At 37.2% G+C, this 13,962-nt stretch overlaps 1 protein-coding gene across 1 annotated transcript in view; it reads left to right on the forward strand.

Annotated features, from left to right (window-relative positions):
- Positions 1-537: 537 nt before the first annotated feature.
- The window catches only part of ZNF385D (zinc finger protein 385D), a 138,528-nt gene continuing 125,103 nt past the window's right edge, over positions 538-13,962 (forward strand). Inside the window, exons 1-3 of the mRNA XM_010170796.2 lie at positions 538-611; positions 6,343-6,380; positions 8,018-8,160. Of these exons, the coding sequence (XP_010169098.2) occupies positions 538-611; positions 6,343-6,380; positions 8,018-8,160 (255 nt within the window). The remainder of the gene's footprint in view (positions 612-6,342; positions 6,381-8,017; positions 8,161-13,962) is intronic.

Consider the following 13,962-nt stretch of genomic DNA (forward strand, 5'->3'; position numbering starts at 1 on the left):
TGTTGTTTCCTTCTACTAGAAATGGCCAGAACTTTACAGAAAGTGGAACATTCGTTTTGGATCATTTAATTTTCAGTGATCTAACAGCTTCCAACAGGGGAAAAAAACGCATCCAAATTTGTCTGACCAAGTGGAATAAAACCTCAAAGGATTCTGAAGAGCTCAGTTAGGTAGGTCATGTTGCTAAAATCAAAAGCTTAGTTGCTGCCCTTGTGCAATTTATAATCCATAGAAGATATTGCTCATAGTGAGGTAGTGGATTCATTTCTAAATAGTGTTAAATACTGAAGTTCAGATAATAATTTTCCAGGAGATTTTATTTAATTTAATTAAAAAAAACTAATTGGTAAAATGTTTCCTATGATCCATAGCATATTCTAGGTATGGGAGGAAAGAAGTGATACTCCGTGGGGTTCATGGAGGCTCTGACATGCATGTCCTTGTGGCCTGAGGTGGACAATGTTGTGCACTTTGATTCTGTTCAGACAGACTGGACTTTATTGTCTGTAACCTGGGCCCACCTGTCTGTTAGTGCAGATGGATAATGGCAGAGGAACAGGACGGCAGAAGGTAGCAAAAAGGGAGCAGGAGCCTGAGCTCCTTTACCAAAAGTAAGGACTATAATGAAAAGAGGTAATGGATGCCAGAGTATTTATGATATAAAATCATATGTGATTTTATGTTTTTCAATATTCTCGTAAGTATGAAAGAAAAAACTCTAAAAAAATTAGTATGATGTGTAACCACAGGCTTCTAAAACTAGTAATAATAATAAAGAGTTCTTTTTCTAAACTAGCTCACTTTGCAGGAATCACAGAATAAATATTGTCTCTAGACAAAATAATACTTTGAATAGCAGCAAGTGACCAGAGCTGATTCAAACTTTCCAGGTGAATAGTGTATGTGCTGAAAAATGCTGTCTATAAATAAATAGTGGGTACTAAATTGTGCCAAACTGGAAGAGTTTTACGAGTTGTTTTTTTTAAAAAAAAGAAGGGAGGAAAGAGAGAAAGAGATTAGAAAATATTTTAAAATATTTTTTGCAATGAGTAGTTTTGAATTTTTTGGGTTTGGATGTTTGAAATTTGCCAATATTTAAGTAACAAGAACTGTTAAGTATCCAAGTACAAACTATAGAATTTCATTTGAGGTGAAAGAAATGTTTCAGCTGACATTTTTTTTTTTTTTGCCCCTAATTGTCTTTATTTTTTGTTTTGACCAGTGAACTGAAAAATCAATTACTTGCAGATCTCCACAGCTGAGACAGTGTTGCAGTTATAGTCATCAAAGTGACTAGCCACTGTTAACATTACTAGCAGCAAAACCTATGAAAGGAAGGCTTGTATTGCCATACAGGGCACTTGATCCTCAAGTTGTCTCAGGAGAGTCAATGGCTGGAGTAGAGCAGCATTTTGAGGATTCTTTTCTAGTGGGTGTCAAGTATTTAATACAGGTGGATTTTTTTTTTTTCTTTTCTGAAACTAAGAGAGATTATGTGAAACAGTATAGTGTTTAAATGTGGATATCCTCATTTTTAAAATATTTGTGAGATTATTATATAATGAAAGCACTCTCCAAAAAACTGTGTGAACAATGCAGGAGTTAAACCCATTTTGTTTTAAGATTTTCCCCTTCTAAAACGAGCAAGCAAGCAAACAAACAAACAAAAAAACCCCAGCCACACATACACAAAACAGCAGCAACAAAAACTTACAAGAAACTGAGTTCTAATACTATAAACAGTGAGAAAATATATTTTATGAGCAATAAATTCTCGACTGGCATCACGTTATTTGTTCACATGTAATCTTTCAGTCCATACGAAATAATATATAGCTTATTAAAATTAAATAATTAAAATTAAAAGTGTATTCACTTAAAGAGTACCGGTTGCATGTTAACTAACTTTCTGTATGCTGAGTTCATATTTTAGTCACTTGAGTAGTATAATAACTGCTAGTAAGTCTATTAGTGATTAGGTGAAGCCTGTTTTGCCGTGTCAGATTAGATCACTGGTACTACTTATTATGGAACTGAACTTAACTTTAAAGAGACAATCTAGTAGTTTTTAAGAAAAGCATCTGTTGCAAAAATGAAGACCATCACACAGTGATAAAAGGGAGTACCTTTGTGACTATAGGTCCTGACAGATTACGTTAAGCTAATTCTTAAAAGCCAGATCTACAATTCATGTTATATTTTCTCTGTTACATCCCAGAGAAGGTTATTCTTTTGTCTTTGGATGTCTTTATATTTCCCATTTTAACAGATTTTCTGAAGGCCTAAATGTGGTATCTAATATTTTAGATAAAGAAAGTTTATTATTCATCATGGCTAGCCTACTGTTCTTAATTGCTTATGTCTTTATTGTCTTCTTGAATAAAATCCTTTCAAGCATAGCTTTTCCTTGGCCCATTGGCAAACTAAATTAACGATTGATCAGTTCTAGCTGATATTGAGTTGTCCAAATGTAAGTTTCTTAGCATTTATAAAATAGAACATGAGCTCCACACATATCCCTTCACTTTTATACTTTAAAATAGCCTGAATTATTTTTCTTGAAAATTTTCTAGGAAAAATAATCCTCTTTTGGCTCGGGCTATAGGATATATTGTAATGTTTACTGAGTGTGAACTGTCAGGTACTAGGTTCCTATGTAAAATATTAATGATACTTTTTGAAGTTACCTGTTTAAATTATCTAGAAGTTAACTTTTAAGTTGGAAACCAGTGGTGCACTCCCAGCTACTCTACTGAGTCATACCAGCTGAAAGGTTCTCTGAGCTTCTGCCAAGGCAGAATGTGCGTATTGTTTTGACCTCAAATAAGTTGTCATGGAAATATTGGGAGACGCAAGAGATGGGGTGGAGAAAATGGGAATATTCATATCTTGGATAAACTAAACTATTATACTGAAAACAAACTCAGACTCCCAGGTGGAAAGGAAATTGAACATTAGTTTAGGGTGTTTCTGATGTATTGGAAATGTCTGTACACATGGCCAGAAGGAAAGAATTGCAAAGTATGGAATTCTGCAGAGATTTGCTTTTTCACTTGGTGTTTATGGTGGTAATGATGATGGAAGAACTGCAAAAGATTTAGATTAATGGGGTATTAGTTTAGAGTTCCTGCTTAGTTTACATACCTCCAAGTTCCAAATGTATTGCAAAAAATTATCTACGTTATTTGTATCTGCAAAATTTGGGCTGGATATTTCCTTAGGAGAGGCTATTTGATAATAGATCTGGTGATTCTTTTTCTGGAGACTAAACCCGCAGTTGAGTTTAAAGGATTGGGGATGAGAAAGCATGAGGAAAACCAAGTCACAAAATATAACAATATGCAGTTGCCAAATTGTTGAGCTGTTTGTTAGGGGACATGACGGACAGGAATCTTGACCTCCTCCAGAAACTTTAAGAAAACTTGTTATTATCCTTTGCATAAACCCCCCCTGCTCTACATTGTCTGTTTTCTCTAAGTCTATTTTCTTTTGTTTCCTTTGTGCATATCAGTCTTTGTGCTTCTCTTAATCCAGATTTTAGGGGCAGTACTTACAGCTGTTTATACTCTTTATCTAGCACTGATCTGAGGAGTATTTCAGGTGAACTGGGCACAACCATTTGCATTAGAGACTTTCTCATCATAAAATGCTATTTCATTGAAAGCAAAAATTTCCCCTAGAAGGTGTTATTCTTTTGTAATGACTTGTGACAAAAATGTCTTTAAGATAAGGTAAAATCTTTAGCATTTTCAAAGAAATCTAGTTTCCTTTTTTTGGAATGACTTATCTATTTTAAATTCCATAGATAAACATGTTCTCTAAGGTAAAAACTAGGAGGGAACCAGTATTTATTTACATTCCAACTCAAAACAAATAAAATGTTACAATTCCTTACGGAACAGACAGTTTGAGGCTGAACCTGCAGGAATCATGTCTTCATCTGAATGTTTCTGTTGCCTTCCCTCGGTTCTGGGTGCAGGCAAGAAGGTCTTTGTAGTGATGAAGTTCATATCACCAGTGGTTTCTGAAGGAGAACCACTTGAGTAGGCCACAAAGAGCATGTACCTCACATTGCATGCACAGCTTTGTACCATGTAGGCTGTCTGTGCTCAGAGCCTAACACTGTATTGCAAAATAGATTACCTAGTGGTAGGGCAAAGTGTCTAGTCCCAACTGGAGATGCAAAAGTGCATCCATGTGTAAAAATGCACAGTTTGATTGACACTTGGGGACTTCTCAAAAACTCTCTCAATGAGTTATTGGAAGGGGCAAAGGTTTGTGGTAAGCTTTTCTTCAAACTTGTTTGCTCACACTTACCTTGGATGTATTGCCAGTGCCTCTGGCCAAGAGATTATCTTGCCTGTGTTTTAAATTGCCTGGAAATTGAAGAAACAAATTATTACTTCAGTCTTGGTTAAAATTCTGAGGTAATTAAGCTTCTAAATTGTATTATTCCTGTGCTTTCTACAAAGAAAATTAAGGTTAAAACATTGACATGAATTTCCCGAATGTCTGGAACATTAATCTCCTATTTAGTATCTGAATGGGCTGGAAGGACTCTTCCTCTTTAGAAAGACATTAGATTATAACATCACTAACTTATAACACTGGTATTAGTAAATATGTTAGTATTCTCCTATTTTAATAAACTGTAGCATGCTACTCATAAAATGTAACTTTAGACCTATCCTGCCCTGCATTTTGGGGGGACTGTTATGTCTCCTAAGTGAGGCCATGCATGCACGTAGTTTTTGGCTAGGACGCCTATGTGAACTTCAGGTAATAATACAGAGCATGAAGTGCAGGCTGTGGACAAAGCCTGCCAGAGGTGTGGGATGTTATCCTAGTTTTGCTGATTGAAATGGAACTCCAGACCTTGCTGGTAGGAAGTCTGTAGGAAGGCTGACATCGAGCCTTCATTGTGTGTTGATCAGAACTGTGTAGAATCTGCACAGGGAAAGCTATGGAGGTCTTTCTTGTACAAAGTTATCATACAGAACATCAAAACAGTCATGGTTCCTCACTTTGATCCAGCGTTCAGTAACACTGGATAACTAAAAAGCACCTATGTCTTCCTATAGTAATTTTCTAAGCGTGCTGTTGTCACACATAGCACTACTGATTTACGAAGTAAACTCTACTTTATGAGTTTTAGTACACTTCTCTTACTTTCCTTTCAGTTTGGCTTTCTTGGTTCTCACAGTTTCCTTCTGTCATCATTTCTACCCTTGATGTTGCCTTCTTTACAATAACAATTCCTCTAAACGTGCTCTTCAAGACCTCTTCCTGGTGGGCTTCTACCCCTCTCCATCCCTCTGCTGATTGATTAGATGGTAAATAGTTAATCTTGGCATTCTCAGATGTTGTCCAAAGGTTTTTCAGTTAAGCTCAGTCACAAAAATGGTTGCCATTGCTTCAGGTTTATCTGTTGCTGATTCTAGAGTACAACTCTGGACATGTTAAACGGAAAGAGAAGCTAATCTTTGCAGCCATAAACATTAGAGAATTTCTTTCAAGTGAAAGGTCAAATTTCATTATACCTATCACATGCTCCATCATTAAGGGACATATCTGACACTATTGCAAAAACAGAGCAGTTGTGCTCCTGAACGTACTCATTCTCTATGCCACTGTAGCCAGGACTGTGGTAGATTTTAAACTCTGTTCCAGAGGCTCTGAATCCCAGCCAAGGATCTGCAGAGCTGGCTGAATTTTTCCTTTTAAAGCATGTTCTTGTCCCCAGATGACTTTATGCAGCACTGGCTAGCAGTGGTAGGTGGGTGAGTGACTAGTCGTGCCACAGGGAAGGATCACAGAAAGTCCTATCATCTTTTGTGGGATGTATGTCATAGTAGGAGAGTATGGGATATCAATGCTGTTGCTCTAGGTAATCCAAACCTGTGAGGCTCTCCTCCATAGCACTGAGATAATCCACCGGAAGAGTTGACTCCCCACAAATAACCAATATTTCTCAATCCAGTTTGCATTTGTATCCGTGAGTTGGAGGATGTTTAACCAGCTTCAATTTCTTTGCTGTTGTCAGTTCTTTGCTATTGTCAGGCAAATAGTCACTTTGTCATTTCTGTGTGATTCTGTACAATCTCAGGTGCAATCTAGAGACTTTACTAAGGTTTTTATTCTTAGGAGTGACTTCTTTCCTTCGTGGTCTGTAAAAGCTTTACGTGAGAAAATATAAGTATTTCCAGCACCTAAAAAAATATCTTTATGGACCTTTCCTATTCAGAGGGGGTAAGATTCACCTGTTCTACACTATGTTATCATCATTCTGACCCGATATATTTATTTTCACACTGTTTTTGTAATAATTCCATGGGAATGTAGCAATTGCCAAACCAATGGCAATCTTGAAATACTTGATGGTTCTATACTGGTGAGCCATGGAAAGCAGAGCTGTGTGTCCTCTGCTTTTCTGTGGCCCATATCCTAGCTGCTGCATTTGAAGACTGATTTGGTACATTCTTACGCTGAGGTAAATTTAGAAATTACTCCAAAAATGGCAGTTACTCTAGGGCAAAAACTAGTGTGAGACTGGAGTGAACCCTAATCCAATACTCTTGGTTTACTAGTGGATAATGTTTTCCTTTCAATGATTCTTGCTGAAATGTTTCACAGAGGAGCTAAAAGTTGGCAAAAAATACTGTTTCTGAAAATTTGTCTCTAGGTGATTTTATACCTAGAAGCAGAACTATAGATGATCTGCTACAACTGGTTAATTAAATCCTGTGCTGTCAGCCCTCAATTAGACGCACTGAAGTGCAAACCTTGTTAGCAGATTTGCAGGCCAAGTATAGAGAGATTCCGTATATCATTCTGACTACTTTATATTTGGGCTCTTCAAGACTGTATGCGTCGTCTAATGAAGTGTCTGTATGTACGAGAGGGAAAAAGAAACAGATTTTGGATCTCTTCTTGTGTTGGTCTGTCAGCCTGTGTATCTGTTCAATGAGTGGGGTAAAACTCCCCTTACGGGGTTTTTTTAATGTTTCTTGGACACTTACCAGCAGATTTTTACAGTCTGTTGCCTGCCTCTCAGATTAGAAGAACACTGGCATATTTTAACAGTTTCCTAGGATCCAAATAGTCTTTAATTAACAGGGAATTGATGTTTTGGAGTGTAACCAAAACATGGGAGACATTGGAAGCAGAGAATGGGTTTGGATCTTTCCAGCTTTTAGCTGGCTGTGGCAAGGGGCAAACAAATAAATAAAATGGGGTCCACTGCAAACAGGTAGCAACTTATTGGTATGCAAGAGGATTTCTTCATTTGCATTATGTTCCCACAGAGCTGGGAGCATTAGCCGGGAGGCGTTTTCTGCTGCATCTACTCTGAATCAGCTCCACCCCTTGCAAGAGCAGAAAGTGTTCATTGGTACCTTTCCATAAACCAGATTTTGGTGGCTGCTGAAATTTTTCTTGATTTAGATTTATACTGGTCATCTGTCGAGGCAGCAAGGTATGTCGTGTTTGGGAGGTTTAGGTTGACTCTGAAGCTGTAAGCTCCATGAGTGAGTATTTAATTAAAAACTCAAACGTCTGCAAGTGTGATGACTTTTGCTGAGCAGAACAGCTACTTGTTGTTTTTTTTCTTCTGGAGCCATTTGCCTTAGGTGTGTTGAGTAAGATGGCTGGGATGAGATACTAAAATTATAGCAGAATGAGACTAGCTAAGTTTTAAAGGGAAGTCAGACATTTGCTGAACTATTGTTCCAGATAATCCAAGGAGATAAGTGGTTTATTAGCTAATTTGTAAATAATGAAAGATTGATACCTGAAGCAATTACTGTCAAAGAATTATAACCAACAGTCACTGAGTGAGCTGTGTACTTTTTCAATAACCCAGTAGTTTGTGGACAGATAAAAATGTATTTGTTTAATTCAGTAGTGGCTTTTTATTGTTTCTTTGTTGTGTTTGTTTGTTTGTTTTGGAGTTTGTTGGGGGTTTTTTCCCCCTTATCATAGTACTTGCTGAATGCCTCCTGTCTCTTTCCATACATAGGTGGTACATGCCAGAGCCCTGCGCTTCCAGCCCTAGTGCGTCCTCCTGCTCCACCTTTGCAGCCGTCGCTGGATATTAAACCATTTCTTCCATTTCCTCTGGACACTGCTGCAGCAGTCAATCTCTTCCCCAACTTCAATGCAGTAAGTACACTCCTAACAGTTACTGTCAACTTCAGTGAGCCACAGTTTCCATGGAAGACTCAAGAGGGCACAAAGCAGAATTTTATGTACTCAATTAAACTTGGAATATCTTCTCCCTTACTGAGGGCCAAATAGCTCTTTCAGTCACACTGGTAGGTCATAAATTAAAGCTTAGCTGAGTGTTAGCCAAAAGTAATGTAGAAGGAAAAAATGTTATGACCCCAAGTGACATGCAATAAAGTTGCAGGCCATATTCAGTCCCAGGACTTGTGAGTTTCTCACTCTAATTTAAGATGTGCAGACTTTCACTAACCTGCAGTTCACTGCAACTTTCAGAGGGTGAAACTCTGAGTGATGGCATTCTACATCCTGCTTCCGACAGACTTCCTGAGAAATACTTAAAATTTAAAAGTTGGAGGGGCTACAAAAGATAAAACTGTTGGGGCAATTAAAGAATGAGAACAGTATTAGCTGGTATAAGAACTATTCATTGGCAAACAATCTAGTGTATTTTTTCCAGGTTAGGGTATTTTTTTCCTCTCACCTTAGGTTAAAACAAGGTTATATTTATCTTTAATAATTTTTTTACTTAGTCATACTCTCTATGACTCTAGAAATCTTATTCCTTCTTAGATATTTTAATTATTTTACTGACATATATAATGAATGTTTCAGTTTTCCTTTTTCTGGCTGAGCTATTTAATGCTCTAAAATAAAAAAAAAAAAGTCTAAATTGGTTTTATGTTAATTTTTGACTTTACAGAATTATGCCCCTTTTTAATTTGGATGTACTCTGGGAAGTTTTTTTCCTTATTTACACATACTGGATATAGCAAAAAAAATTAAGAATGTGTGTACCTACCTACTTTGAGAGACAGAGAGAGGTGCCATGCCAAAACCATTCTAATTAACATGCAAAAATCTTAATTATAGTAATTAAGAGTAGTAAAAGAACATGCCCCTTCTAGAAGCAATTTGTAGTAATCAATAGCAAATTTCCATAATCAAATGTTCATTTATTTACCTTTTATGGGTGTTCATTTTGCTTTCAAGCAATTAAAATGAACTAATTGTCAAAAATATTTATTTATGCAGTCCTAAATTCAAGCAGTTCACAGCATTAATAGAGAACAGAGAAGCTATACACTGCAAGTCTTAAAATGCTCAGAAACAAAATGTCAAAAAATTGTTATTACTAAGAAACTCTTTCAAATTTTAAAATGTATCTAGATGTGCAGCAGAGTTTTAAAAAATGATGCTTTTAACCAAGTTGCTGATAACTCGTAATGAAGTGGATAAACCATTAGACTTGAGTCGTATACTTTTAAGTTTTTTTCTTTGTGATCACTGTTTGTATTTAACGCAATAAGCCAGCTGAATTTTTAGAAATTGTGTATTAGAATTCCTTTTTTTTCAGGATTTTCCATAGTTCAGATTGTTTCACAAATTGTTTAACTCTGCATAATTCAAATGCAATTCTAATGATGAATTTTAATAAATAATTGTTAATCATGTGTTGTTCTGTAAATTTGCAGTTTATTTTTTCTTACAAAGATTGATTTTATACTATGATTATCTTGGTGCAGGGAGGGAGGAAGATGCGCTGGTATTAATTTGGAAGTAAGAAAATAAAAATAGGCTCCTATCAAAACCCTGTTATTCCCAAACAGCATATTAGTAGTGTGTCATTTGATATAAGCACTGTAGTTGGACTTCAGAGACTCCTTTTCTCTTCAGTTTTTCAGTAAACTGAGCCTAGGTTTCAAGAGTGAGACTAGCAGCACTCTGAAGTTTGTTCCTGTGCGAAGTACTGCTTCCTGTGATGTGTGGCCATCTGCTAAGTCCACCTTTGCTGAATATGTCAGTCCTGAGTATGGGGATGCTGTCATCAGAGCTGCCCTCACCTGCCTTGCTGCTCATCATCTTTGCCTTGCAATGTGACATTTGTCTTCTCATCATATGTGCTGACATGCAGCATTGTCCTCAGTGTTCCCATTTTCATTCTGAACAGTACATTATTGAATGCTGCAATGTTTAGCTCATATGCCAGAGCTGGTTAATGACATCCTCCAAACATGTAGCTAGCTGAGAAGTTCTGCATATTTCCAGAAATTCTTTCCAAGCTGACGAATCTTTTGGGGATACATCAGCTGCTGCTAAGCATTATCAGCCGAAGGAGAAGGTAACCCACAAGTCATATTAGACTTTAATCGGGATGCTTGACAAGGGCTTTAATATGTGAGTGTGAGACAGAAAACAAGTGTTTAACCAAAAATTATCTTTGGAAATATGCATGATCATGAACGACTGTAGCTGTTGATAATGCTTTATATTCATTGACTTCATTAACAATCCTACACAGTGTCAGCAGAGAAGCATTTATGCTCTGTGGCTTAAACCGAGGTCAAGCAGGTGGTCAGTAAAAGACCCCAAACTCTGAACACCTGAACTGGACATTCTGTCTTGTGTTGTTGATAAACTGGCTTTACCCTTGATTGAGATGTCAAGGTCATAGAATATGTCTTAGGAAATGGTTTTCTAAAGACCTCTTGACCCTCACACAATCCCACAGAAGCTAATGAGTTTTGACAGCATGTCCAGGCTCCTTCCCAAGTAGCTAGAAGGAAGTCCAGAGTTTTGGCCATTTACTGGCCACTTTTCAACAGCCTTCACTTGAGAAAAGCACAATCAAGGAGAAACATGAGTAAAAATTCAGTCATGTTTCAGAGAAAGAAATGGTCTCTGGTTATGGCAATCCTAACTCAAGAGTTTGGTTGTGATAGGCATCTGAGCTAATCAGCCTAAGGTTCTTCACAAAAGATAAACATGAAAAATGAGCAATATCTCCAATTTTTTAAGTGGAGAAAAATACGCTAGCACAGGTTGTGGTGCAAGCATCCTACATGTCTACTTTGGTATGACGTGAAGTGAAACTTGAAAGTTACCATTCATCTCTGCTGACTATAATGGGGGGCTGGCTCAGCTACATCTACATTTGGTTAGATGAATCCTCACATTATGGGACAGGTCATAAGCTATTCAGAGCAGATATATTAAATTCCACTCAGAGATCAGATGACAGAAGTGCTTGCATTGTATTGTATGTTTACAGAGGAATGCTCCTATTTATCAAGCAGTTATGCTTCTCATTTTATCTAAAGACAATCTTAAGGGAATTTGAAAATTCAGGTGAATGGGATAGAAACACTAGAAGTGGTAAAAGCAGAACTAATTTGCCATAGAGAATCTCAGGCACATACACAGGAACTAACAAAAAAACCCACTAATCTTAAGTACCAAAAATAATCATAGTAAGGTGTTGTATTTTATAACACTTTTTCACTCTCTTTCAGTTTATTACAAATGTAAAATTACTTTCTTTGTTACTGATTATTTTGGCCTGAAGCTAGGTCAGTTTTTGCTGGCCGCCTCTGAGGAACTTATTCAGCACTTATTTCTACAAAGGCAAAAGCTTTCATTGAAGCAGAGTAGAAGAGATAACATGGGGTGTGCAAACCTTTATCAGTAAAATCTCTGGACACTGGGGAGAGGAAAAGTAACAAGTGAATAACCTGAGAAATGCAAGGAAGAGAACATGTGAACCTTTGAACCATTAAGTTTCAGGGGGAACATTTTCTGTTTATACAAGAAAGTGTAAAGCAAACATACCAATTAACAATCTGGTTAGCTCAACATTTGTAGGTGCTGTGCTCCTAATTGTGAAGCAAATGGGTCCTCTCAAGTGGTATGTAAAAGGAGATTTTTAACAACACAGCTGTTTAAACTGAAAACAGCCCACTGGTGCAGACCCTGAAGAATCAAAAGTTCATTACAAGTTTATCTGATATAGAAAAGATGATTCAAATATATGGGATTTTTATGAATGAGAGAAACTACAACTATAAACAATGCTTATGTGGCTTTTAAAAATATGATTTGAAGATTGTCAGAGGAATAGAAAAATAATTATATTGTCTATTCTGAAAAAAAGTTTGAGATAGTTTAGCAAATATTTGGTATACTTCTACATTTTCATCTACAGACTGAGAAGCTTTAAGCCTGTGGGCTTCTAAACTAGTTCTTAGAGACACAAAGCTTTAGGAGTTGTATTGAATGCTCACTTGTCTGTGAGTGCATGTGAAAGTGCATATGTGATGTTTCTGTTCATGAGCCAATGGTTGGTTGCAAAGAGATTTCACAAAGCATCAAAGTCTAGAACTTAATTAACTTGTAGGAAAATATTGATATAAGACCCTGGCTGGACTAAGAGGAAATGCTTTATTTTGCTAGACATCAGTGTCAGCCCTAAGTGACCCTCTCATAGGAAAAACCTCAGTTAGATCTTTTTTTATACCTCATAGTCTCCAAAGCCTGTCATCCTCAAAGCAGAGATGCATCAGAAACCAGGTTTTGCTTATTTCTGAAGCTCTCAGAGTTACACATTTCAGTCTCTTGAGACACAGAATTTAAAGTTTACAAATCCAGGACATTTGCCATTACTAGATGAAAAATCAGACAATGCATTGCACTTGTTTGTTTATTCTTTGAAGGATATGCTAAACATTTTCCTGAAAAATACTGTATTACACTTTGTAGACTGTAGTGTGAGCATAATCTGTAGTGGAAGAGGTCCACAGTGTAGAAGATCTGAGTAAAATCTTGTAAGTGAAAGTAGGGATGTTGCTTGAAAAGCTCCATCTTAACTCCAAACTCAAGCCTCATCTCCCCTTGTTGCCAGTGGAAAGTTTCCCAAAGAAGCATCCTTTGGCAAGAATTATTGCAGTTTTTACTGGGAACTTATGACTTGGAAAAGCAGTGGCAATGTCAGAACTCTGTTAAACATGGATGGAAAATGAACTGCTACTCTACAGACATCTCTTTCTCATGATCCATCTGTAGTAATCCATGTTCAGTCCCCTGATTTTTCCTGTTTGCTTGTTCTATGCCAGTAGACCCCAATGCAATATTTAGGGCTTCTTCTTTCACCTTCCCCTAGTACAGATATGTCATATGAGAGAAGAGGAGGAGATAACAGAAGCTATTGCCCATAGATTAGGGCTCCTAAGGTGGCAGCTTGGGTTAGGGTGCCAAAGCAGTGCTCCTTGCTTCCTGAAAAGCAGCCTGTGCAACATCCTAGCAGCTTCCAAAGCAGCACAAAGGCTGCACTCACCATAGAGGTGAAGCTTGTGTTTGTAGGTATTGGTAGCGGGCAATTATGTCTGGCTTGTTTTACTGGGAGCTGCTTTTCTCCCCACTCTGGTCTTGCTGTTGGGCTCTGCCTGGCCTGCTGATAACCACCGAGTTAGCTCATACAGAGCGTAGCTTCATTGTTGCTTGGGAAATGCACTCTTGTCCTGTTGTGGCCAGACAGCTGATAGAAGTGGACAATGTAGAAAACCTACTTGCTGACAAGTATTTCTGGGAAGGGTTATGCCAGGAAATGTGGAGAAAAACCTGTCAAAAAGCTGCCATAAGATGTTTTTAAAATCTTTTCCTTAGGCTCTTGTCTCAGATAGAGAGATATTTTCTCTAGTAGAGAGATATGTGCCGCAGAAATGTGCCAATTTTCGGGATTTTATGAATAAGATGTAACTTTTGATAGTGAAGAGTAGAGGAGGAATCTGAAATACATGTTAATTTTTCTAAACATTAGGAGCCTGAAATTTACAAAATAAATGTTTTTTCCAGAAGAGGACAGTCAGGGAACAACACAATGGGCCTCGATTTTGTGTGAATCAAAATGGAATACTGCCTATATAGAAGAAGTTGGCAGTAAAAATATAGTCTGTGATGATTTTTAAT

The sequence above is a fragment of the Antrostomus carolinensis genome, unplaced genomic scaffold (assembly GCF_000700745.2).
Source record: "Antrostomus carolinensis isolate BGI_N321 unplaced genomic scaffold, ASM70074v2 scaffold12096, whole genome shotgun sequence".
Classification (NCBI taxonomy): domain Eukaryota; kingdom Metazoa; phylum Chordata; class Aves; order Caprimulgiformes; family Caprimulgidae; genus Antrostomus; species Antrostomus carolinensis.